Raw genomic sequence first — 26,559 nt, 5'->3', positions numbered from 1 at the left:
AGAAGGTCAGGGGGAAGTGAACGCCAGGCTCCACACTCTGACTCATCCTAAACAAGCTTCTGCTGGTGAACAACCACTGAGGAACGCACACATCTGGAACCCTGCCATCTGCTGTGAGCATTGCGGGAGGTGGGGCTGTTGTTTTCATTCTATTTCTTTCTCAGAGCTGGACACCCTGAGTGACCGCTCAGGAAGGTTTGCTGATTGCAGCTGACTTTATCACCCAACCGACTCCAGTCTGAAGCCACGAAAACCCCAGTGTTGGGAGGTAGGGTAAAGGTGCAGGCTGGTTTCTCCTTATACGACTGGAGTCAGAGAACACAAAGAATCTGAGAAGAGCTGACCTTCAGGGGACTCAAATCTACAGCATAATGAAGTATCTTCACTGGGGCTGCCACTGTATTTTAAAAGTCCAAGAGACTTGAGGTCCCAAATTGCTACAGCAGCAATTGGCAGGTGGCTAGCATCCAGAAGGATGGCCCAGAGATCAGGTGTGAATGCTCCTTCCCTGGTTTTTCCTTTACATCAGAGCTGTCGGAGGGAAAATCCTGTATACCTCTCCTGGGCACAGTCACCTCTGCTGCCCCAGCTCTGAGCCCAGTGCCCACCAAGGAAAGGTGCAGGGTACTGGCTTGTTGAAACCGATTACTGAGCTGATGCCTGCCGAAAGGTCCTGGTGAAGGTTCCTTTACACCAACTACCCCAAACCATGACAGCACCCTTCATCCAGAATTCAGGAAGGCTTAACAGCATGCCTTGTCCATATCCACGTCTGGAGGGGTAAGAGCTGGTGATTTCCAAACCACACACCCCTGCTGAGGCCTTCAACAACACAGCAAGGAATGGCCTGGGTGTCGCCAGTGAGGTTTCTGAATGAAACCACTCACCTCATCAAATTCTTCTCCAAATCCTACAGGTTTTGAAATAGCTGTTGAAATCTCCTCTGCAAGTTCTTGCTGGTCAGCAATGTCCTGCATTAACTCATCAACTTTATCGATGTCCCTTGAAATGAAAAGAGCAGATAGTTACATTAGCTGAGGGGTCTGTGTGAAGAGCTGTGCGAGGCGGAGCAGAAACCCTGCAGCACACAGTGTGCTTCCCAGCTCCACCCCGACAATCAGCCGAGCCCCTCCCCAGCCACCTGTCATCACTGCCTCCTCCTCCCTTTAAAAGAGGGGACAGACATGTCCTTAAGACATCACCTAGTCTAGCACCCTAAGAAAGTAAGGCTTAGCAAAGCTAAGTGGCACAGTCCAGGTCCCATATGCAAATGAGCAAACACGTAGGATGAGCCCACAGGACTTAAGCTCCTGAGCCAACAGCTCATTTTCCAGCTCAAAGACAACACTGTAGTGAGGGAGGTAAAATCACAAATCACAAAGTACAGCCGTGTAAGCTGTACATCGGCTCCTCTACTAGGCCCCAAAGGAAGGCAGAGGTCCACAGGTGTGCACTTCAAAGCATGCTCGGTACTCACAGAGACAGCTCTGTTCCAGGTGACTGAGAACAATCCCACCCTCAGGTGACTCCTCCCTTATGTGAAAGTGACTTTTCCCCAAAACTTCCCATTTCCAGAGCAGGGAGCAGCAAACTTTTCCTGTAAAAGGTCTGCTAATTTTGTGGCATCTGTTATAAACACGCAACCCTGCTTTGTAGCACAAAAGCAGCCACAGATGATGTAAGATAAAGGTGTGACTATGTCTCAATAAAGCTTCATTTATAAAAATAGGTAGCAGACCTACAGGCTGCCTTTTTTCCCTTTTTTTCCTTTTTTTTTTTTTTTGGTACTGGAGGTTAAACCCAGGGACACTCAATCACTGAGCCACCTCCCTAGCCCTTCCATATTTTATTTAGAGACAGGGTCTCACTAAACTGCTGAGGCTGACTTTGAACCTGCAATCCTCCTGCCTCAGCCTCTTGAGCTGCTGGGATACCAGGTGCGCACCACTGTGCCCAACCCACAGGCTGCACTGCATTTTGCCAACCCCTGTTCTAGAGCACAGGTGGGTACTAAAAGGTAAGCAAGAAGGGCTCCAAGCATCCCAATGTAAGTTGTCAAGTCAAGAACTAAAACCAAATACAGAATTTTGTTCATGGAAAAGGCCCTCATCTGGAGCCTAGAACCTTGGTCTTTAGTTCCTTAAGCCACTGCCCATGAGAAGCAGCCACATCGAGAGGGAAGGACTCCTGAAAGCAAAAACACTGCCAGTTGACAGCCGTAGCCCAGAGCAAGGGAAAAAGCAAAGCTTCCATCACAAGCAGACGTAAGAGCAGGGAGATGCAGAGCTCCTGGAAGCACCCACACGTCCGGGTCCTGCAGCGATGGCAGTCATGACCACCGATTCTAACCCCAGTTCTGTCCATGCACACACATGACCCAGGTATGCGGACTTCCTCTGGGATGCAGGCTACTCCCCCTTGATGAGAGGACTTCCTAAGGACCTTCCCAGCTTAAAATTGTGCTCATCACAATAGGAAAGAATCAGGCAAAAAAATATTTTTCCACTCCACGAGCTCTGCTTCCAAAGGCAACAGGATTCATAAGTCGTTTTAGAAGGGGCTCCCCAAAAGAAGGCAAATCAAATCAAAGTCAGGTGCTTGAAAAAGTCAAGGGGTCCACCCCAGGACACAGCCTGGGTGTGAGGCAAGCCAGGGCCAGTGCTGCCCTGCCACTTGGATGCTCCCTGCACCAGCGGTGACACGTACATGTTGTCATGGGCAGCCTTCATGGCCTTGGCGGCATAGCCCATGTTCTTGAGCACCTCGGTGTTGGTATTGGCATTCTCTAGGGCCTCCCGCTGGAACTCGATGGTGGACAGCGTGCCGTCAATCTGCGCCAGCTGCTTCTCATACCTCTTCTTGCGCTTCAGCGCCTGCAAGGCCGCTGTGCAGGGGAGAAAACACGATTTCAGAGAGCCCAGTCTTGGGAGAGGTCCTCGAAGTCACTAGAGCCTTCCCCCAGTTGTACTGGGTGGACCTCAGCTGTCGCCTCCACTATAACCAATGGTTAACAAATTAATAGTCTCTTCTACAAAAAGTACATTGATTTTCTAAGAAAGCACAAAATTTGCATACCTCAAAATACAGCCAAGGAGCAAGCACACACGCACATGTTCACACCTCTAACACACACCCAAATCAAAGCACTGACAGGCACCCAGAGGAAGAACACACTTCAGGGTCAAACTCCAGCTCACAGATGTAGGTGAGCTAATTAGCTTCCCTGCTAGGTTCACTGTGAAGAGTTAATGAGATAATGTATATAAACACCTAGCATGTTAACAAACTAGACACTCCCTAAAACCCTGCAGCTCTAATTATTATAAAGTACCATTTTATGCCAACTAATTCTTAAAGTAATAAATAACTATACCAAATACTAGGTAGGTTCAGGTTAAATGCTAAGCCAACAGGTCTATAAATGTTTATGATGCTTCTGCAAAGTAATATGGCAACATAGTAACAGAATATGATGTTCCTACCCTTTGATCCAGAAATTTTCCTCTAGAAATTTATTCAACAGAAACAGAAAGCTCCCAGGCCTAAGGATGGCTACTACACCATTCTCTATCACAGAAGACATGTAAACTTAAGACAGAACTCCTAGCCACCAACAAATCTAGAGACTGACCATTTGGTCAAGTCAACGGAATTAGCTATCTTAACCTCCTGGCTTAAGACTGTAGGGATCATTTTGTTTTAAAGGTCTGGTCAAGCAAGCAATTCAGCCAAGATGAATTTGTGAAAAAGTTGTGCTAAAACCACATTTCCATACTTAAAACCCAGGTTTCCTTCTCCTTACTGTCTCGGTTCCCCTCTCTACACTAGAAGTAATCTTTAGCACCACCTTAGATGGGCACCAAAGGCAGAGAGGCACCTCGGCAGCCTGGGGCAGAAGGAATGGTTGAGCTGGACTGCACTGTGTTGCGAAGTCCACCTCGGGCCCACCAGCACCAGCCCCACAGACACACCCATGCACACACGCTCCCTGTGTCCAAGAGCTACAGACCAGAGCCGTCTCCTGCAGGCGATAGGTTACAATTGCCTCCCCTACAGGGCTGTGGTTTCTCCAAATGAATGTTATAGGAATAGCTAACAAATCTACTCACACACTTAGTCTAGGATTCCATCCTGAGAACCACTTGCCAAGGGAAAAAGGCTTGGCCTCTATGTTAGTGTCCATGGAGCCTCCAAAAGCAACAGTTAAAACATCCAGGAAAAACTCCCCCAGCCAAGGACAAAGCAGGTTAAAGAGACCTTGCAACAAAGTGAAGAACAATAATATGTGCCTCATTAAAATCTGAAAAGCCACTTAATCTGTTCTCTCTCTGGATCCTGACATGAATGGCTAAAATGGCTAGCCCCAAAACCCTTGCTGAAAACCCTCACCTCCTGCCAGCACTAAATCACATGCCCGCTGCAGAGGTTCCTCACAACAGCAACCCTGTAAGCAGAGAGGAAGTTGAGGTTCAGGGGTTATGTAACCAGTCCAGTCAAGGTAGTAAAAGGGTTGAAGCCAGGGGTGGAATTCCAAAGCGTGCATGCCTGCCACTCTGTTATGCCCCCCACCTAATGAAGAGGGCAGGGGCCATCCAATACAGTGATGCCCAAGGGACTATGGAAACAGAAGAGGGAGTGGAAACCCAACCACCCCTTTGCTTAAAAACCCTTGGTAGCTCCATCTGCCCACAGGACAAAATTTCCACATGGTTTCATGTGGTCTGAAAGGACCTGCAGAGGCAAAGGACTGAGATTCTCTTCATAAGCCCAGGTCCTGGGCGCCCTGGCACGAGGTCTTCAACAACCACGACAAGATGAAAGTATCCTGGGAGAATCTTGTGGTCACTGAGCTGCTTCCTTCCTGGGTGACTTCCTTGCTGCTTCCCCTGTGACAGAAACTGACTTAGACACACCCTAATCGCCCAGCGATACTCAAGTTCAGTTCAGGCACCCACATCCCACAGCTGTCCCTTTCCCCAGTTTCCCACCCCCGCCGTCCCTTGTCTACCATTCTAGAGTCACCAAGGCATGTTAAGAGCCTGCTGCAAGCAAGGCCGCAGTCCTGCCCGCCTCCTTGTTTCATTGAACCTCCTGGTACCCAGTGACCCAGAGCCAGATCCCATTCTAACACGGGAGTGTGGCTCAAAAGGATGAGCAGCACAGCCAGGCCAGCTGCTGCCATGTGAGGAGGGGAGGGCTCAGGCACTGGTCCGAAGAACCCCCAGGCCCCTGCTGTTCCCCACAGCAGGCTGAGAACCATAGCAAGTAGTTCAGGGACAAACACAGAGATGATGGAGCGGTCTTGCTTTTTAGTGTCCTGAGTGTAGCAGAAGCCTGGTAAAATGTTTATGAAGCTGATTTTATACCATCAACATCCTGATCTTTAAAACTAAAATTATTAATTCGAAGGGGAGGAGGCATGGGGATAGGAACAATATAGAATGAATCGGACTTTATTACCCTATGTGCATATGATTACACGACCAGTGTAACTCTACACGGTACAAACCAGAAGAATGAGAAGTTACACTCCATTTATGCACAATGTGTCAAAATGCATTCTACTGTCATGTATGGCTAATTAGAACAAATAAAACATTTTTCAAATTTAAAAAAGTTATTGTTTCCATATTAACATCGCAAATTTAGAACTGCTTTTTCTCTCATACTCTTTTTGGGGAGGGTGGTACTGAACAAAATGATGCTCCTTCACTGAGCTACATCCCCAGCCCTTTTTATTTTTAATTTTAAGATAGGGTCTCGCTAAGTTGCCAATGTTAGCTTCAAACTTGCAATCCTCCTGCCTCAGCCTCCCAACTAGTTGGGATTATGGGCTTATGTTCCCACATCTGGCTTATTAATACATGTCAACTGTCAGTGACTTCCTTCTTTTTTGGGGCGCTGGGGATTGCACTCAGGGGCACTCAACCATTGAGTCACATTCCCAGCCCTATTTTTTTTTTAAGAGACAGGGTCTCACTGAGTTGCTTAGTGCCGTGCCATTGCTGAGGCTGGCTTTGAACTTGAGATCCTCCTGCCTCAGTCCCCCAAGCCACTGGGTTTATAGGCATGTGGCACCGTGCCCAGCTTGGCAGTGACTTCTTGATGCCAATCCTAAATTTCTCTAACCTCACCTCTCCTTCTCAATACCCCAAGAAATAAATGATCTGGAAGCAAATACCCATTACATAAGGAAGGTAAGCAAGAGACCCCCTACAATGAAAAAAATCATGATTATACTATTTATCTTGCAGACTAATATCTAGCACAAGGACTGGTATGCAATATGTACCCAGGATATATTAAATTGAATCTCTAATTTCATCATTTTTATAAGGTTTTTATATACACAGTCTCCAACTTACAAGGATGCCAGTGCACATCCACACGACCACTCTTTCATTTTCAGTAAATTGCATGAGCTATTCAACACTTCGTTGCAAGAAAGGCTTTGTGTTAGATCATTTTGCCCACCTGTAGGCTAATGTAAGCACTCTGAGCACATTATGACAGGCTGGACTGAGCTCTGGTGTTCAACATTAAGTGCCTTTGAAGCACCTGTATTCTGGACTGGGTTCCCACGTGAGGTGCACTTCTGACTCAGGAGAAACGACAGCACTTTGTTGAAACTCAGACTAGAGCAATCATGGCACGATCCTCTCCCTGCAGCTCTCCTGGATCACAAAATAGGACAAGCTGCTCACCGTGAGGGGTACCCTCTCTAAGACTGGGGAAAGGTTCCCAGCAAGGAGCCTGGTCCCCAGCATCCTCAACCCCGTGTGGGGTTGACAAAACTTCCTCCCCTCCAGGCAGGGGTCTAGTAGGGTCTGCTGATCTTTTTTACTCCATCTAACTTCCACGTCTATTTCTCAACTCATTGAGACCAAAGAGAAAGGGAATATCCTGAGAAAACCTAACTGTGACTCACAAGGAAAGTAACCCTGAAAAGAGCCAGGGGTCTGCATGTGTGCTGCAAGAACATGTGTAAATAAAGTCACTGGGCAGGGTCGTGGCTCAGTGGTAGAGCGCTTGCCTAGCATGTGTGAGGCGCTAGGTTGGACTCTCAGCAACGCATAAAAACAAATGAATAAAATAAAGGTCCATCAACATCTTACAAATAAATAGTCACAGCACTGGAACCATCCCATACCTTACAACCAGGAGCACCGCAGTGGAGTGTAACTTAGGGCAAACAGAAGGCTGAGGGGAGCCCACGTGCTTATATTAATGATACACTTCCTGAACAACGTCCCTCTTAAAACTTCTTCCATCATGACCATATTCCTGACCACAGAGATTTGCTTCTACATATAGCCAAAGTCCAAAGGGCAATGGTTACTAAATACATCCAGGCTTTTAATGTTGTGCCTAACCTTTCTAAGTTCCTGATGGCTGGATTAAGACATAAGCATTTAAGAGCTGGGCATGTGGTGCAGGGGTAGAGTCTTTGCTTAGCAGGCAGAGGACCCCTGTTTGATCCCCAGTACTACAACTACAAACAAAGAAGTGAGTACTGGGTTAATGAGGGGCCGTTCATCTAAACCAAATATTCAGAGGTAGCCAAAGGAATTCCTTTTCTGCCAAACAACTCCCAGTGTCATTTGTGAACATAATGGCTTTAATAATTGAAATCTAACCCAGACCAGGCCGATAGATGTTGAAGAGGTTGCTTTTAGATGGAAAAAATAGTCCTTGGAATCTCCATATTTAATTATGCCTTTGCCAGTTCCAAGAGAGTAATTACAGCAGCAATTACAGAATCTAATAACCAGCTTTATTGGCTCTGAAAGCTGAAGCAAAAACAACTCCAACCATGTTGAAATAAACATTGGTCTCCAGACGGTTGCTTCATTAGACCCTCCCAACAGCTATCTGGGAGAAAGATACAGAAGAGTCACCCTAAGAAGCAAAGAGACCAGAGGGAAAGATATTCACTTAGGACCAAAACCCCTTCTGCAAGGCATCGGTCGGGACCACAGAAGCCACTTTCAGAGAACGCATCGGTTCCACACAACTAGACAGGACACTGCTCTCTCCTAAGCAAAGGCCAACTTCGCTCTGAAGCGGTGCTGAGGAGGAAGGCAAGGCTACCTGCTCCAATCTACCCAGGGGCAAAGAGCCCAGAGTGTCTCAAAAGATGCCCCCAAGTCATGATCACACAATGCCTATTAGCAGAGTCTCTGGGATGGACAAGAGGGCCCAGTGATATGCTCTCACCAAAAGGACAGTGGTGTCCACCATTCTTTTAAAGACTAAGATCCTACATTTTAAGTCATCGGGCAGAAGGGCTGCGAGGGAAGAAGCCCACTCTCAGCATGAACAAGACAGCAAACAGCACACTCCAAAGGACACTTACACACAAATGCAACACCAGAACCCCAGTCACGGGGAGAATTCTGAAGAGCCCTCAGCAAGGCACTGGCAGGCAGCCAGCCAAGTGAGGCGAGGGAGCCCACTCTCCCTGCCTCCCTCCACCGCTCAGATGCTTCTAGCTCATTATGCTTGTGAATCCACTTCAGATGCTCAGGGAACCCTAAGCCAGGAGAACCACATCTGGCCTTCAAGCCACTAATCACCTTGCCAGAGGTGGGGTGGGTAGGAGTATCATCTGTCATCTGCCTCATGTATCTGAACAAGAGACTGAAAGTCAAAACCACAAAGTTAACCAATGCCAAAGAAACCCATCCTATAGAAACCCGATGGTTACCACCTGACAATGTGATATAAACCTTGATCAGTTAAAGAGTTATAATCTTGATATCAAGGGCAGAGAGGTCTCAGAGGTACTGAAGTCCAGGTCTTCTCATTATATAACTGAGAAAAATGATGTCCAGGGAAGGGGGCACAGGCTGCCAGGGCCTCTCAGAGTCGGAAAAAGAATCGGGACTAGAACTAGCTCAGAGCTCTTTCTGCACCTCAACTCTGTTATCTCCAAAGTAAGTTGCCAGAAATAAACCAGCAGCTCCCCCTGCCACAAGGATAATGAACTGCCAAACTCTCACTCCATTTCCAAACTCTATACTCTTTGCAAACCCCATTTAAAAGTTCATATCACTGCTTGGGAGGTTAAGGCAGGAGGATCACAAGTTCAAGGTCAGTCTCAACAACTTAGTGAGACTGTCTCAACACAAAATTTTAAAAGGATTGGAGTTGTGGCTCAGTGCTTGCCTAGTATGTGTAAAGCCCTGGGCTCAATCTCCAGTACTCCATAGAAAATAAAAGTACATGCTAACAATTAGAAAGCTACCTAATTTGCTCTCCTAAGTTCCCAGTTAGAAGAAAAAGAATGGAAAACAGGTGCTAGCTGGTTTGGGTCATGAGTATTTTCCCCAAATGGGTGCTACTGAGCTTACCTACAGTTTCAGCAGGGAGACAGGGTGGGGCTCTCATTTCTCTACCCTGTATGGAGGTGGCAGGAAGAGCATGGATCTATAAGGCTAACAAAGTCCTCAGAATGTGGGCTGGGGATGTCGTTCAGTGGTACAGCACTTGCCTAGCGTACGAAGCAATTCCCAGAACACCCCCTCCAAACAAAAAAAGTGCTCAGAAACCAAAATGCACCTTTGAAGCCCCGACAGACTGTTTTGTGTCCATCGAAGCTCAGTGTACAGGCTCACCTGCAGGCCTGAGTGCCTCCCGCGACAGCCCTGGACTGCTGTCCCAACACTGTGGATTTACTCCCAGGCACCTGGTGGGTTCAGGCCAGAGGCACAAACACATTTTCCAGGGCAGCCTCCTCCTTTGTGACAAATCTCCCTATTCCCCTAATGTGCTCTCCGTGGCCTGCAGCTGATGTGCTCCATTTAGAGATGGTAAAATAAGTACTTGTGTATGACCAGGAAGTCAGAATCTGAAGCCCTGCTGACTTCCTCAGCAAACACTCAGGGAGTACAGTACTCACAGCAAGGGAAAATTCTGGAGAAAAAGAAAGAAGCCGCTTATCGTTTTAACAGGGACAAAGATGGAAGAAATGAACTAGCTCCAAGATACACAAACTTATAGAATAACAAATGTTCTAGAATCATTTATTTATTTTTTATTTATTTTTTGGTACTAAGGATTGAATTTACCAGAACTGCTTAACTACTGAATCACAACCCCAGCCCTTTATTTTTATTTTTTACTTTGAAATAGGGTTTCACTAGGTTGCTTAGAGCCTCAATAAGTTGCTAAAGCTGGCTTCAAACCTGTGATCCTCCTGCCTCAGCCTCCCAAGCCACTGGGATTATAGGCTTGTGCCTCCTCAAATCATTTAAACAACATATACAACCGGTGTTCTGAACAAGGCTTGATGAGGCACCAGGGCAGTCAAGGAAGCTTGGGAAAGCGGGGCCACATCAAGTTACAATGGTGGTTTAAGCTTGTCCAGTTTTCCGGCTTCAAGTTTCAGTTGCACCATCAAGTCACTCTAAGCAAATTCCTTAACCTCACTAATCCCCATGATAACAGCACCAGTGCACAGGGCTACTGTGAGGAGCACAGGGCCACTGTGAGGATCAGGACCAGGCAAGCATGTGATGCGCCTGCGCAGGGCCTGGCAGGCAGTGAAGTGCTCAGTAAATATCTGCTGCTCGTATTTGTAACTGCAGAACTTCCCACAGCCTGTTTTAATGGGAAGGGAACATACCCCACTACAACCAACCAGGGTGTATAGGGGGTGGAAATCAACACCATCTGCCCCAAACATCTGCAAACCAGACTGGGAAAAATAAATTTAAAACCACCTTGATCATGTCAGCCAATGCCAATTTTGTCACACCTACCCCTGGCTGAAGCCCACCAGCACTGGTCACAGAGAAAAGGAGTATGAGGCTGGTGCCAGAAAACCAGGTCAGAATCTTGGCTCTGACCCTGGTGTCAGGTAGGTCATTCAACACTCTGAATGCGTTTCATCAGATACAAAATGGGTGTGATACCCCTACCCCAGGACAGAGCAGCTCTGTGAAGACACTCCATGAACGTGGCGTTCTCTCCATCCTGCCTGCCTCCTCCCCGTCTACCCCTCTTGCCTTGCTGGTGTCCATCATGCTCTCTGATATCTCTTACCTTCCAGGTCCTGTCCCATCTCCTAGCTTGGCAGATCTCCCTAAGAAAGAGACAGTGTAATACAGTAGAGAAAAATATAATACAGCAAGGGAGTATAAAATGATACTCCCTTATCTGTGGGAGATGTGCTCCAAGTACCAAGTAGGTGACTGAAACTGTAGATAGCACCAAACCCTAAAAATTCTATGTCCTCCTATATGTACATAAAGTTCAACTTATAAATTAGGCCTAGTAAAAGACTAACAATAATAAAGCAGAACAATCATAACCATATATTCTAATAAAAGTTATTTAAATTTTATGAGTTGTTTATTTTTGGAGTTTTCCACTTATATTTTCAGGTCACTGATGACCTGGGAGTAGTTGAAATCACAAATGGCAAAACTGCAGCTAAGGAGCACCACCATATGTAAGAGCAGTGGGCTTTTCTGAGGGTTTTCTTGGGAGCTGGCACCATGACTGTACATGCTCACTGGCTGTGAGGAGCTGTTAATGTTCCACTTGGCGGATAAGGATACTAAGGTTCAAGAAGTTCAAGATCATCAAGTCATATGGTCATACAGTGCAGGTCTGGGATCACAGCCGGGCTGCCTATCTGCATAGGGCACAGGTACATCTATCGTGCCTGAGTAGGCAGCTGGGCTGCCTGGCAATCAGGGCTGCCTTCGCAGCCCACAGATTCTGCAAGCTAGCACTCTTGTACCAAGGGCAGCCAGGGGCTTCTCAGTCTGCCCAGAAACTCCACTAACTGGTAACCCAGGAGGGAAGGCAGGAAAAGCCTCTGGACAAAAATTTTCTTTCTAGTGGATTTTAAATTGGTTAAAAGCACATGTGATAAAATTCAATCACTTTATCATCTCCCTGCACTTAGGCTAATGATTCTACACAGCTGGGGAGTTTGCAGAATGTTTCTTTCTAGGCTTCAAAGGATAAATGTCTTCTTCTCTCATGCCTGTCCTATGTCTTCCCTAGACCAGCAACCCCTCAACAACAGAAGCTACCTCTCTGTGTCCCTAACAACACTGAGGCAGGAAGAAAGGCAAGGCGCTCCAGAACATCCAACCAGGTCCTATCATTTCTTCACTTGTCAATGCCCTTTGTCCTCCTGATGGCCTCCAAGACCAAAAATGACCTTCCTTCTACATGCTAGAGGCCCAGGGCCCTGGTGTCAGGTAAGTCAATGCTCTGAATGCGTTTCATCAGACCATAAGGTTTCCCACATTTCTGTCACTTGGCTGCTTTTCCCTATGTTAACCTCCATTGAGATGCCTAGACTTTAAAACTAAAGGGTCCAAAGCGTTTGTTATCAGGGATAGTGAGCCTGGGACCTCCCTGGTGACTAGCTGAGGCACAGACTTAAGAGTAAGCAGTAGACTGTTCCAGAATGAGGCAGCAGGAGTGGCCCAAGCTATAAGAAAAAAATGACCACGAAATTAGGCCCACCGAAGGCACCAGAGGAAGGCTCTGTGTGGCTGCTGCCTCCTGTTTCCCAAAAGGCTGCTGATAGCTTCCCACGGCTCTGTTGCAGTAGGGTTCCATTCCAACAGGAAGGGGAGATTGGTTTCTTTTTTCTTTTTCTTTTGGCAGTGCTAGGGATGAACCCAGGGTCTCTTGCATGCTGGGCAAGCACTCTACCACTAAGCTACACCCCCAGGCCCAAGAAGAGATGTTTCACTTCCCAGACACAGCAGGCAGCAGAGAATAAGTAGCTCTTGGTGATAACTCAGGACCAGGATGGGATAACTAGAATCCTAGGAAAGAAAGTGACCTACCCATAGTTATTGAGGGTCACAGTCAACAAGTCTGCAGAATTTCGTTTTCAGAGGCCAGAACTGAGCACCCATGAAACCCACAGATGTCTTAATTTCCCATGTCTTAATTAAAATATGTCCTAATATATAAATTTGAATGTTATATATTTCAGCTTTTGGGTTTCTTTTGTAAATTCAGAGTATCTGACAACACTGAGACCATGGTGGCACCTGGCAACAATCCAATGGAACTGAGTAGCTGTCATCCTTTAGAAGGGGCATACTCCCCTTCACCTCAGAGCCTACCCCTGCCCACCACCTGCTTCCAGACCATCCCTCTAACACCTGACACTAATCTTGAGGAAACTGTTAGGAGTTATCTGGTACAACTGCTTGCCTTCAAGCAATGAAGGTCATGCCCACTTTACTAGTCAAATGAAGCCCCAAATGTTCAACAATTTGCTCAAGGTCACAAAATTAGAGGTAACACACAATGAAGAATCCAAGCCAAGTGTCCCAAATGGATTAATGCTCCTTCAACAACTCCTGAAAAGACTTGTATTCCCGCCCCCCGCCCCCAAAAAAAGATTTGTATCCAAACACCACCTGCAGCACGGGGCCTGTAGTCCTGTCTGCGGCCAAGACCAAAATTTGTGCCAAGACCAAATTATGTCCCTAAGCAAGCCTCCTCACTTCTGAGGGCCTCAGCCTCCTCATCAAAGACAAGGGGAAGGTAGATATTCTCTCTCTTTCTCCAAATGAAACATGATATAGAAAGCCATGTGGTTCTAACTAGATTGAAACAAATACGAAAGGCTTTTTCTGGTTGACCTTGTGTGATCCTGAAAATGTAATTAACAACTATATGATCCATTTCCTGAGCAAGTCACATAATCAAGTTTGTCCTGTCCAATGAAATCAGCAGTCTCTCTCTCTCATTTTAACTGACTGCACAAACTGAGTTAGAAAGATCAGAGACTCCCTCTAGCCTCTGAACTCGGCTGCTCCAGCTGGGCAAAGGCAGTCAGCACTCAGATTCCACATTCGCCACAGATGTCACTCGTGAAGAAGAGGTAAATGCAGTCAGAACGTGAACCCAGATGCCTCACACCCTTACAGAGTCTAGCACTGCTGCCCTCTTGCCTGAAAATCCTCTCCTGCCAGGCCTGGGGGACACCGTAGCAGGGTTCTCCTGCCCTGCAGTCATTTCTTCTATTTTTCATTTTTTATTTTTGGCAGGGGGACAGAGCTGAAGATCAAACTCATGTGTTCTAAGCAAATGCTCTACCACTGAGCAACACCCCAGGCCTAGCCGTATCTTCTTGTTTTTTTCCCTAAATTCTTTCCTTCTTCGGTTGGAGCTCAAACTTCGGTCCTGAGTTCTTCTTTTCTCACATACTCACCTAAGTTAACACATATTCAGAAACTTGGTCTTTCATTTAATCATCACAGTGAGAAATATGTTTAATTAGCCTATTTGACAGATGAGATTTGAGGCCTGGAAAGATTAAAAGTGACTTGGCTAAACTCTAAACACTTGTGAATAACGAACAGGCAGTCAAGATTTAAACAGATGCAGGGCGTGGTGGCTCATGTCTGTAATCCCAGTGGCTTGAAAGGATGAGGCAGGAAGATTGCAGGTTTGAGGCCAGCCTCAGCAACTTGACAAGGCCCTAATCACCTTAGCGAACTCTGTCTCAAAATAAAAATAAAATAAAATAAAAAGGGATGTAGATGTGGCTCATTGGTAAAGTGGTCCTGGATTCAATCTCCAGTACCAAAAAACAAACAAACAACAAAAAAAACCCACTTCTGCTTTGGCTAAGATAGAGTGGAAGGGACTAGATTTACCCTCCTGCCCAAGATAAATGAAACAATGGTTTTCAAGACGCTAAATATCAGGCAAAAAAGGAAAATGATCCCTGAAAAATGGGAAATAAACAAGGTGAGCCCCTGACTACCCCTTGCCCTATTGCTTTGGAGAGTTTCTAGGCTGAGGTCAAGAACGCAGACCAAGCTGACTTTCAGAGTTGACAAGATGGAGCTGAGAGTCTGGAGAGACCAAAGTAGCTTGGCAGAACACAGGGCAAGAGAGGAGAGAGCTGCAGAAGGACAGGACACCAGAGGGCTGCAGAGGACACCCCTGAAATAGCAAAATAATGACTAGCACACACAAAGAAGCAGAAGCTACCTAAGGGCAGGGAATGAACCACTCAAAAGGATGAGAGAGAACAGAAGCAGAGGCCAGTTGGAGCACCTGCTCCTCAGTCAGACTGGAAAACCTCGTAATTCACAGCTCTTCAGTACGGTCTTATCTCAATAGTAGGAATAAGTGCCCTGTACTAGATAAATACTGCTCTGGGCCTGCCTAACAAATCTTAAAATCAAGACCCAAAAGGACAAAATGTTATCAAGAAAACTGTGCCCAAGACAAAGGTAAAATATGTGTAGGAATACAGAAAATTTACCAATGAAGTAAAATTGACATTTGACATCAATCAAAAATTACTAAGCATGCAAAGCAGTGGGTAAATGATATCCACGATAGGAAGAAAAATAAAAATCAACAAATTGTCAAGTAATTCAGAACTAATGCAAATGTCAGAATTAGCAAAGACTTTTATTATATATATTTAAACAGTTAAAACTGCTGTATGTTCAAAAAGTTTAGGAGCTACATGGAAGATTTTTTTAAATCCAAAGTGAGCTCCTAAAGATTAAAATTATTAAACGGGATTAACAGCAGATTAACACTACAGAAAACAAGACTGGTAAACTTGAATACATAGCAATAGAAACTATCCAAATGAAACAAACTGGTACTAAGTAAAAGAACTATTTCAAAAAATAATGGTTTATATTTTCCCAATTCGATAAGAACTACAAACCTACAGATCCAAGCTCAACAAACCCTGAACTTAAGAAACACAAAGAAAACTACACCAGAGCATATTATGATGAAACTGATAAAAAACCAGAGATAAAGAGACAATCTCAAAAGCAGCAAAAAGAAAATACACTCATTGTGTACACAGGATCAACAATAAAAATGACAAGTAGGGGCTGGAGCTGGGGTTCACGGTAAAGCACTCACTGAGCACGTGGGAGGCACTGGGTTTGATCCTCAGCACTGCATAAAATTAAATAAATAAAATAGAGGTACTGTGTCCATCTACGACTAAAAAAATTTTTTTTAAATCATATATATAACCAGTTTTTTTTCTTGTACTACCTGGGATCAGGGCTGTAGACATGCTAGGTAACCATTCTACATTTCCAAATCTAACGGTAGACTTCTAAATAACCCATCAAAGAAAAAAATAAAACAAAATCAGAAAGAATTCTGAACAAAATGAACATAAAAACACAACATAAAATCTGTGAGATGCCACTAAGATAGTTCTTAGGGGAAATTTTATAGCACTAAATGCCTGTGGTAAAAAAGAAGATCTCAAAGCAATGACCTCAACTTCCACCTAGGAGACCAGTGTGGTGTCACATGCCTGCAGACCCAGCTACTTGGGAGGCTGAGTGAGGCAGGAGGATTGTTTGATTCCACAAATTTGAGACCAGCAGCCTAGGGAACACAGAGATGGAGATTAAAAAAAAAAAAAAAAAAAGGCTACAAAAGGAAATGGAATGAAATCCAATAAGCAGAAGAAAGGGAGTGAAGATCTAATGGAGCAGGGCACAGGTGCACAGGTCAGTAACCCCAAGGCCGAGGTGAGAGGATTGCAAATTAGAGGCCAGCCTGGGCAACACAGCAAGACTCTTTTAAAAAACCAGCAAGCAAGAAAGAAAAAAGGTGAAAGATCAATAAAAGAGAAAACAGAAACAATAAAGAAGGTCAAGAAAATAAAATCTGGCTCTTTGAGAAGATCAATGAAAATTGAACTTCTAGCTAGACTGATCAGGAAAAAAGATTACAAAAAAATATTACAAATTCCAGGAATGACAGATGTGGTACCACTACAGATTCCACAAATATTAAGGATAAGAAGGGAACATTATTAACAACATCATACCAATAAATTTGACTACTCGGATGAAATGGAAAAATTCTTTGAACTACCCAAATCTATGCTCTTTTTACTATATCAGAGATCACATGTGGCTCATGACATTTTGCTAGGAACTTAAGGACAAAAATTATATAGTCCCGAGGTTGAAAGAGCTCACAGGCCAGTAGAGACAGGCAATGTGACATGATAAAAGAGGTAAGCACCAGGCACTGGAGAAGCCTAGACAGAGGAGAGGAACGTGACTTTGAAGTTATAACACTTCATTATTATTATTATTATTCTTTTTTTTTTGGTACCATGGATTGAACCCAGGGGCGCTTAACCACTAAGTCACATCCCAAGGCCTTTTTATTTTTTTATTTTGAGAAAGGATCTCATTAAGTTGCTTAGGGCCTTGCTAAATTGCTGAAGGTGGCCTTGAACTTGTGATCCTCCTGCTTCAGCCTCCTAAGTCAGAGTCAGAGCTGCTGGGATTACAGGCATGTGCCACTGTGCTCTGCTGAGTTATCACACATTTTAAAGGATGATAATGAGTCATCTCTCAAGCAGGACGAACCAAGAGGCAACAGAGTAAACAAAGATAAAAGTCAAGGAGAGAAACTCAAGAACTGACTTGTCTTGCTAAGGAGCTGCTGGACTTTATCCCAGGGTTAGTGGGCAGCTATTAAAAGATTCAATACAGGATAGAAACGTGAGCAGATTTACATTTCAGAAAGATCCCTCTGTGGGAGAAAAGATCCAACCACTGTAATAACCAGAGGGTTTGGTTTCAAGGACCTGAACTCAGACCACAGCAGAGGGCCGGCCAGGGGGTTTGAACTTGAGACACTCAGAGGGAAGACTTCAGGGGCCTGTATCACCTGTTTGAATGTCCAAGGGAAGAAAATGGAGAGAGACTCAAGATCAACTTCTAGGATCCTGGCAGGGGCAGTCAGGTGATGGAGATGCCATTTCTCAAAAAACTAGTTACTCAGGGAAGATAGGGCAGGAGAGAGAAATCATTCTCCAGGTCTTTCTGTGGGGCTGTGGTCTTCAAAATTCAAATTAGCACCTGAAATTTGAGTTCTCATTCTCTAAATCCATATGATAAAGATGGAGTTCAGGAACTTCTCAATGTGTCAAATCGAAATCATTTCTCACAAAACTATAAAGAGCACAGGATTCAAAGGTATCCTAAGAAGCTGGGCATGGTGGTGCATGCCTATGATCCTAAGGGCTTGGAGGCTGAGGCAGAAGGATCATAAGTTCGAGGCCAGTCTAAGCAACTCAGCAGACCCTGTCTCAAAATTTAAAAAATAAATAGGATTGGGGCTGTAGCCCAGTGGTAGAGCTCCCCTGGGTTCAGTCCCCAGGATCCCCTAACACATACACACGCCCTCAAAAGGTAATCTAAGAGTCACCATTTACGCATGTGTGCCTCAGGAGACCATACAATCACAAATTTGTGTGTTTTTTGTTTTTTTTTTTTTTTTTTGGTGGTGCTGGGGACTGAACCCAGAGCCTTGTGCTTGCTAAGCAAGTGCTCTGCCAACCGAGCTATATCCCCAGCCCTCGAGCAGGGTTTTTTTCCCCTATGTGTTTGTATTTGCACAGACAATTTTTGGGCATCGTAACCAGTCAGTTTTGAGAGATGCAGAGTAGGTGGGGCAGGAAAGGTACTTTTAAAATTATGTACTATTTATATGACTGCCTAAAAAAAGTACAAACAAAAAAGTAACAGCCAATTTCTTCCCCTTCCCAGTCACAGAAGTCAGCTGTTTTTAAAACAGCAAACCGCAGCTAAGAACCGCCTCACTGTGTGGCACTGTAGCAGTGGTCTGGTCCCACCCACTGAAGTGAAGGCATTGAGTGAGCCCTTCCCCCACCCACCACATCCCAGGCTGGATGCTCTTAGCCAGGCTTGCTCGGGGTGACCAGGTTCTTGGCTGGGACAGAGGGGAAAAGCCTCCCTTGGTTTCCGTTCCCAGGCTGGGATGCACTGTTTGTTTTCCAACTGGTTTTTCTTCCTCCGCTTCCAGCTGAATCCATGCCAACAAGAGCCCCCTTCTGCCTGAACAAGCATGAGAGTGGCAACTGAAACGACAATAGAGGTCTGGGGCTAGGGCATTTGTAGGGAGGTGCGGGGAGAGGGAAACACCAACAGAAAAGTGTCTCCAACTTGTGCATTTTGCGCTTGTTAGAACAAACCAAGAAGGCAAACCAAACCAGCCAGTTCTCCTTTTGGAATCAAAGAAGAGAAATTCTGGGGCGGGGGGCAGGGTTGGAGAGACAAATCATTCTCTGCCCCAGCAGCAGTGAGGGATGAAAGGAGACACACGTGCTCTTCTGGGAAAAGGTAGGCTTCCCTTGGTCCACAAAACATGGGGCACAGAGTCCTGATATCCTACTGAGTACCTCCTTTTAAAACCTTATGCCATTTAACTAGACTGTGTGCTCCTGGAGGGCAGGCACGGAGAGTCCTGTTCACCTGTGTCCTTGGTGCAAAGAAGGTACTCGGTGTTGAACAGTTAGACAAACATTTTGCACTGCCAGGGAAACTAAGGCTCAGGAGGTAGGTGCTTAGAAAGGTCTCCTGCCTTTCCCATCAGCCCTGCTGGGGCTAGGAAGACACTAACAGGAGCTAGAGAAGAGGAGAAACAGGACCGGGAAACTGTTTCCCTAAGGACCAACTCCCCTTAAACCCAAGCCTCTGCAAACAGACTGGCCGCCCTGGCCACAGGGTGGGGCAGGCCTGGGATCCGGGCTGAGCCTCAGAACCTGGGTTTCTAGATTATGGTGATTGGCTAGTCATGACCACATGACCCCAGGAACCAATGAGAATCCCCCTCTGGGATTTTTCTAACAGAACAGGGAGCGAAATGGAGACACAAGGAGGTACTTTCCCTCTAGGAACCAAAACTATAAACCTTAGTGGCCTGCAGCCATGATCTAGACTCATGAGAAGTCAGTGCCTAATAAAGTCAACAGGCAGAAAGACAGCAGCCCCACCCTGCCCTTTCCCCACAGTCTCGAGAGTCACTAATCCTTTCTGCAAGGTAAAATGGTATGAGCTAGCATGCTGTCATCTGTCACTGAAAGGTACAGTTAGCAACCGGTGGAGTCTGAATTCAATCTCAGTTCATCTGACTCCAGAGCCTTTTTTACTACTATACTCCCATTTTTACAGTTGAGGACCCAAGCTCCCAGAGGTCAAATAGCTCATCTTAATGGCAAGAGCCAAATACAAGCACTATTTTAAGAGCAAAAACAGATGGGTACAAGAAGGGCACAGAACTGCACATCTATAAATGGTTAAAATGGTCAATTTTATGTTGTGTATGTTCGACCACAATTAAAAACAACAGAAGCTGAGGGCTGTGCGGTGTGTGTTTACCACGCATGGAGCCCTGGCTTCGATTCCCAGCACCAAAATAAAAACCAAACACTCTGTGCTCTTCTAGCCATCGCCCTTGCCTGATCCAAGTCTTCATTCTCCACCAGACATGAGACCTGATTGTGGCTCCAGCTCTGCTGCCAGCCAGCTCGGGACAAAAGTCTTATTTTCCTCATCTGTAAAATGGGGTGAATGAACCCAAATGATCTCTGGTTCCTTATTTCCAACAAGACACAGTAACTCTTTAGAACCCAAATAAGACTCATCAGGCTGAGCCATTGCCCTTCTTTCTTTCCTATCTACTCTCTACACATGTGCCAAGATGTGGCTCTGTAATGTTCAGATGTCCCAGGGCGTTGTCTCTTCATGCTGCCCCCACCTTAGGAATTAACTACACCAAACGCCTTTCTTTAAAGAAAAAGACCCCTGTGCATCGATTCTGGACATGGCCTTCTTGCTTCCTACAAACCAGAGTCATATGCCTGTATTAGCAATTAAAATCAAACAAAACTTGCTTCTCAGGCAAAGGCTCAGAAAAACCTTTCTTGGGTATGTTTTCACTTAAGAAATAGCAAAGTCTATGCTTTAAACTATACAATCAAAGAGAGTAGAGAAACACAGGCCAAAATTATCTCACAAGATTTGTGGTCTCACAGTCTTAAGACCTAAGACTTCTAGAAGCCAGCTCCCCGGAGCCCGGGGGCTAAAGAAGGGAAGGAGAGAGCCTCCCGTCGCTGCCTCTGCTTTCAGCTGTGCTGCCCCAGTTGCCACCTGCTTCCCAGAGGAGAAGGCGAGGCTGAGCAAACTCCGCGAGTGCAGACCTTCAGATGGGCCTGCATCACTTCAAGTATCAACTTGTTTGGAGAATGCAAAGAACCGGCTAGACCGGGCTGTAGCAGGTGTGTGTATACAAACACTGTACAGCTGGGAAACTAAACACGCACACCCTTTCCTCTCCTAGCAAGAGGCAGCCCCTCTCTTCCAAGTTTCTTCTCCCAGCCCTTCTCACTCTCTCCCTTGGATTCTAGTCATAATCTACAGTCAAAATTGTGGGCTGTAAACCCAAGACAGAGGCCAATCATTCCTCTTTCCTGTGCTCCCAGCAATACCCAGCACGGCATTCGGTTCTATAGGGTGTTTGGGAAGCGCATGGAATGAGTAATGGGAGGATAAATAGCCTCTGAGATTCTTAAAGGAGTTGGGTAAACAAATTCTGCTTTCTTCTCAAGTCCTGAGTGCTAAAATCAAGACTGCTGGGGTGCTACAAATGTGCTATACATGCGTGAATATACACACACTGTAAAACACTTGTGTACACTTGTAAAAATTCACTGAGCTACACAATTAAGACTTGTCTGTCTTACTCTAAATGTTGTACCTCAATTTTTTAAAAAGGCACCAAAAATTCCTACTTATGTATACCAGCTTTTTCTTAGGTCTCTTTACAGACTTCTTAATCCTACCCAACCTTGTAAAATGGGCCAAAAGAAAGAATTATTTTGAACTGTTGGGTGGTGTGACACAGGGAGAGACGTTACTTATCAGCCTGGTCACACAGTCAGAAATGTAGCAGCAACAAGACCCTGGGGTTTGTGATCCTCCACCCAGGTTGTGCCAGCCCACCAGACCACTGACAGCCAATTATAGCTACAAAGAAAACAACCCCCTGAAATAGCAACTCTTTGCTCCATCTCTCCTGTCAGCTGGCTTTCTACATGACAACTTTATTTTCAAAACCATCCTGGCAGGGTTGGAAACAGGTCACCACAGTGGCTGTTGAAAAACAGTGAGACTGTAGAACGCGCTGGAATGAAGAGATGGGAGCCATGGGTTCCCAGGACCAGCTCTGCCTTCAAGGAGCTGTGTCTCTATTAACAGGTCATCTACCCTCTCTGGGCTTGGATTTCCCTATGTATAGTTAAGATAAGCTCTGAAGTTGTGTGATTTTCCAAAGCTGCTTAAGAGACAGGAATACACTGTGCACGTTAATAAAAGGGCGAGAGCTGATTTAATGGGCACTAGTAGGGACTTGAGGTTTTAAAGGTCCTAATTTAGAACCAGGTGGGTAATAGCTGCCATGTTCCTAAGAGGCTTAGCTGCTCGTGCTGGGGCCAGGACTTGCACTAAGCACACAGGCCTCTGAGGAGACCTCAGCTGGTCCCGATGGTCCCAGCACTACCTTTGGAGATGGTGATCTCCAGTCCCCATCCTGAGTTAGAGCAGATTTAACTCCAACCACTCAAGTCAGCCACCCTTAGCAGCTGGTTTCATTCTCCACTATTTTCACCCAAGAGACAAATTGTCTGTACATTGTGGTCCCATAGGTGGGTCAGTGAGCAAGTAAAGTCCTGTCACAGGGATGTACCCCTAGTGTACTTAACTGGTCACTGCTGGGTTTCTGTCCAGTAGGGCTTGAGCCGGCTCATCCCCAACAGAAATCTGTCTGATTTGCCAAAAGGCTGGCAGCAAAGTCAGGGAGGCAGGCCGACTGAAACGAGGCTCAAGCACCAGAAAAGTCTCCCTCCAGCATTTATGCTCCCTGCCTAGATGGAGGCTGGGGGAGCAGCCGAAAGCCATTATTCAGTGGTCTCTCAATCAGGAAATCAAAATGGAAAAATGTGCAGCACCTCTACAGAACAGCCCGTGGCTGCCCTCAACTTTTACAATGAGCAGAGAGATACCCGAGCTGTTAACAGACAAATGAATGCCAAGCTACTCCACCTTTTCATGCCTCAGAACTGCTGGAAGCAACACCTGGCTCTCCGGAGGGCTACTGTTAACATGGCACTATTGACAGAGGATGGGAGCGAGGAAAGAACCTCGGCACTCATTTAATCCATGCTTCCCATTTTATTGTTGAGAAAACAAAGTCCCAGAGGTGGGAAGGCATTTGCCCAAACATACATAGTAACAGAGTCAGAACTAGAACCTGGGTACAGAGCACCCTGAAGTCCCCTGGCTCTGTCTGACCTTCAGGGATGATGAAAGGAACACCCAGGAGTGGGAAAGCTAATAGGAGGCTGGGGCCTCAGGAAAGTGGGGGAGGAGTAACTTCTCTGGATTTTTTAATTTACTTATTTTGATTCATTGTACACAAATGGGGTGCCAACTGTTGTTTCTCTGGCTGTATTCTCTGGATTTTTGTAAATGGGTTAGGAGTCTAGGCTGAACCTAAAATGTACTGCCTCAGAAACAGGTCACTGTCAGCCAAGAGAAGTGACTAGCTTTTGTCATGCATCAAAGGAAACATGAAGGGAAGATTAAATAATCCCAAAGAATATAACCAATGGAGTCGCCAGGCGGCTGGGAGTGAAACCCACAACTTGAGGCAGCCTGCTTATTAAACCAGGTGGGGACAGGCTAGCTTTAGCAGTGAAGATTTGCCTGCTTACCTTTGGCATATAATCGGAGATCAACTCGCAGTGGAGGAAAGTTGCTGTTTTGCCTCTAACCAGCTGCCCTGGATGTGCTGGGAACCAGGGAGAAGTACCAAGAGAAAGGGTGGTGACCACCTGGGACTTCCCTTACAAGGTAGCAGCCCTCTATCCCCCTCATCCCCTCAGGTACTGCAGGGAGATGGCTGCAAGTCCTGTCCCTCCACCCCCCTGCAAACTGCTCTCTGTACACACGGAAACTGTGCGCTCAGTGTGTGTCTCACAAACAGCCTAACACAAGTCCGTCAAGTTGGCAGCCCGAGCCTCCGTGCGCAGGCGGCAGCCTGCCTTCCCAAGGCCTGCCACTCACTTCCCTGGGCCACAACCAGCACTCCCCTCTGCCCCGCAATCCCCCACCCCTCCATACCACGCAGCAGATGCTAATCTCTGCACCAGGGCTCCCACAGTCCCCTCTGCCTGCAATGGTCCTACCCCTTCCTCTGTCCCAAATCCCATTTATCTGTCAAGACCCCATTAGAACTCTCCCCTCACTGTTGAAATTCATTTCTCCCTCCTTCTGCCGTACTTTATGGTTTTTTTTTTTTTTTGGAGCGGCAGGCACTACAGGGGATTAAACTCAGGGGCACTTAGCCACTGAGCCACATTCCCAGCCCTACTTTGTATTTTATTTAGAGACAGGGTCTCACTGAGTTGCTTAATGCCTTGCTTTTGCTGAAGCTGGCTTTGAACTCGCAATCCTCCTGTCTCAGCCTCTTGGGCCACCGGGATTACAGGTGTGCACCACCGTGCTTGGGCCTCCTGCCATACTTTAAATACCAATGGCAATGTGCCTCACTGCCTAGATGGCTGTCCTCCCCAGTGCTCAACAGATTGGGAGCGCTTGGAGAGTCCTATACTGTCCTGCACATGCAGTTTCACAATGAATACTCAAAACGTTTGTCTAATTAGATGGAACTTAAACTAACAACCTTTTTCCTTTTATCGCCATCGTCTGAAAGAAACAAATAGCCTCATCTTGGGATGCCAAGAAGGAGTTTCAGCTTCTAAACCTGGAATGGCTGACTCTTTTTTAAGGGGCTATTTGTGTGGCCTGGCCTCTCTGCCTCCTACCTCTGAAAAAGAATAATGGTTCTTGTCAGAGAAGCTGAGTGCTTTGAGATGAGAGTCTCTAGAAACACAGATTCTCAAGTTCAAGGCCATTATTTTAAACTCCCTTTAGACCCATGCACCATTTACCAACTAATGCTAGAAACTTAAAGGTTGTTTCTAGCCAAATGCCTCTTCTTTGATCACAAATGCCCCAGTGTATAGCTGTTGAGAGAGCTGCACTAAGGACTCTGGGTAGCCTGTTGGCTTTTTATTTCCAGAGTGTGGAGATTTCCATCTCAAGTGTGGAGATAGTTCATGGTTTCAGGAAAAGTCTGAAGTTTCAGACCTGCTATTCTCTCAAATCTTCTGATAAAATGCTTCTAATAGTCGGTTCCCAGCCTATGGGGTTGTGAGCCCTTTATTTCCCAGTTATCACTCCAGCATCCTGTCAATGTGCCTACTATGTACTAAATGTCGAACACATCACACTATAATACAGCATCTACCACGTGACCACCCGCTACCACTTGGCAGACACAGTCCTAGGCTAGAGACACAGAATATTGGGTGCATAGTGAAAACTGGTTGAAGGAAATTATGCATCTGTATTTTTTCATTAATGGGTACTAAAAGTACAGCTTTTATCACATGACTGTTCCTGATGTTTTTTGCAATTAGAATTAGAAAAGGGTCTTCCAACCTGAAAAGACTAAGGACCTTTGGGTTGATGAAAAAGCCCTAGGTGGGGCTGGGGAGATAGCTCAGTTGGTAGAGTGCTTGCCTTGTAAGCACAAGGCCCTAGGTTCAATCCCCAGCACCGCCAAAAAAAAAAAAAAGTATTCTATCAGGATTCTATCAGGCCTTCCCAGCCTGCTCTTTATGACCCCTTCATCCGCAGACCTGACTCTTGACACTCTAGAGTGACATATGCCCTGGGTGACAAGCCCTAGGGCAGCGGCACTCAACGGAAGAGCTTTATCGATATTTGGAGATGTTTTGGTTGTCATAACTGGAGAAGGATGCTATGGACATCTAGTGGTTAGAGTCCAGAGATGCTGCTAAACCCCCTACAATGCTCAGAACAAGCCTGCCACCACAAAGAATTATCCAATCCAAAATGTCAATAGTGCTGAGGCTGAGAACACCATTCCAGAAGCCACAAAGAAAAGTAACCTATAATGGAAAAAGGTAGAAGCCGGGCAAGGAAATGCACAATGCTGACATCATAGCAGGCTGTGAGTGAATTAATACAAATGTGAATAAAGGCTGTCAAACCATTCCAGACATGTATGAACAGTCTCCCTGTCTGCCTTTCTCTCTGGCACTGTATGCAGCATAATCCAGCCATGCTAAGAACTCCAATCCCAACCTGTCCTCCTTAACCTGACCCTCACCCACTACTGACACACAGCAGGGGAATCTGAGATTGAGAATTAATACAAAGGAGCCAGGGTGGCAGTATGGTGTGGCAGGAAAGCACTAAATGTAGATCCTAAAGAGGGTTCTAGCCTTGACTCTGCCTTTAAAGAAACAACTTAATCACTGTGAGCCTTAGTTTCCTTCTCTGCAAAATGGGGCTAAAAATCACAGCCTCCCCTGCTTAGTTTAAGGCTGTGCTGAGTTTCAAAACCAGATTATGATGTAAAATTGATTTGGAAGCCACAAAACTATGTACAAATATGAAGTATCCTCCTGCAGGTGCTCACACTAGGGAGGGAACATTATAAAAATTCTCTCCCAATAAAAGCATTCCGTCACTGACAATTTAGGAGCACTCAGGATATGGAGTTCTGGCCCTAAGGTAACACCAAAGACACCAGAACCCAGCATGATGCAGTTCACCTCAGGATCCTCAAGGCACTAACTTGGGTCAGTCTCATGAT

At 45.8% G+C, this 26,559-nt stretch overlaps 1 protein-coding gene across 1 annotated transcript in view; it reads right to left on the bottom strand.

Annotated features, from left to right (window-relative positions):
- The window catches only part of CHMP4B (charged multivesicular body protein 4B), a 39,186-nt gene that overhangs the window by 2,106 nt on the left and 10,521 nt on the right, over positions 1–26,559 (bottom strand). Inside the window, exons 2-3 of the mRNA XM_079128412.1 lie at positions 2,707–2,884; positions 888–1,002 (exon numbers count right to left, since the gene is read on the bottom strand). Of these exons, the coding sequence (XP_078984538.1) occupies positions 888–1,002; positions 2,707–2,884 (293 nt within the window). The remainder of the gene's footprint in view (positions 1–887; positions 1,003–2,706; positions 2,885–26,559) is intronic.

Source organism: Sciurus vulgaris (genome assembly GCF_902686455.1).
Source record: "Sciurus vulgaris genome assembly, chromosome: 2".
In the NCBI taxonomy this organism is placed as follows: Eukaryota; Metazoa; Chordata; class Mammalia; order Rodentia; family Sciuridae; genus Sciurus; species Sciurus vulgaris.
Note: the sequence above shows the minus strand (reverse complement) of the source record. Positions and strands in the feature narration are given on the sequence as shown.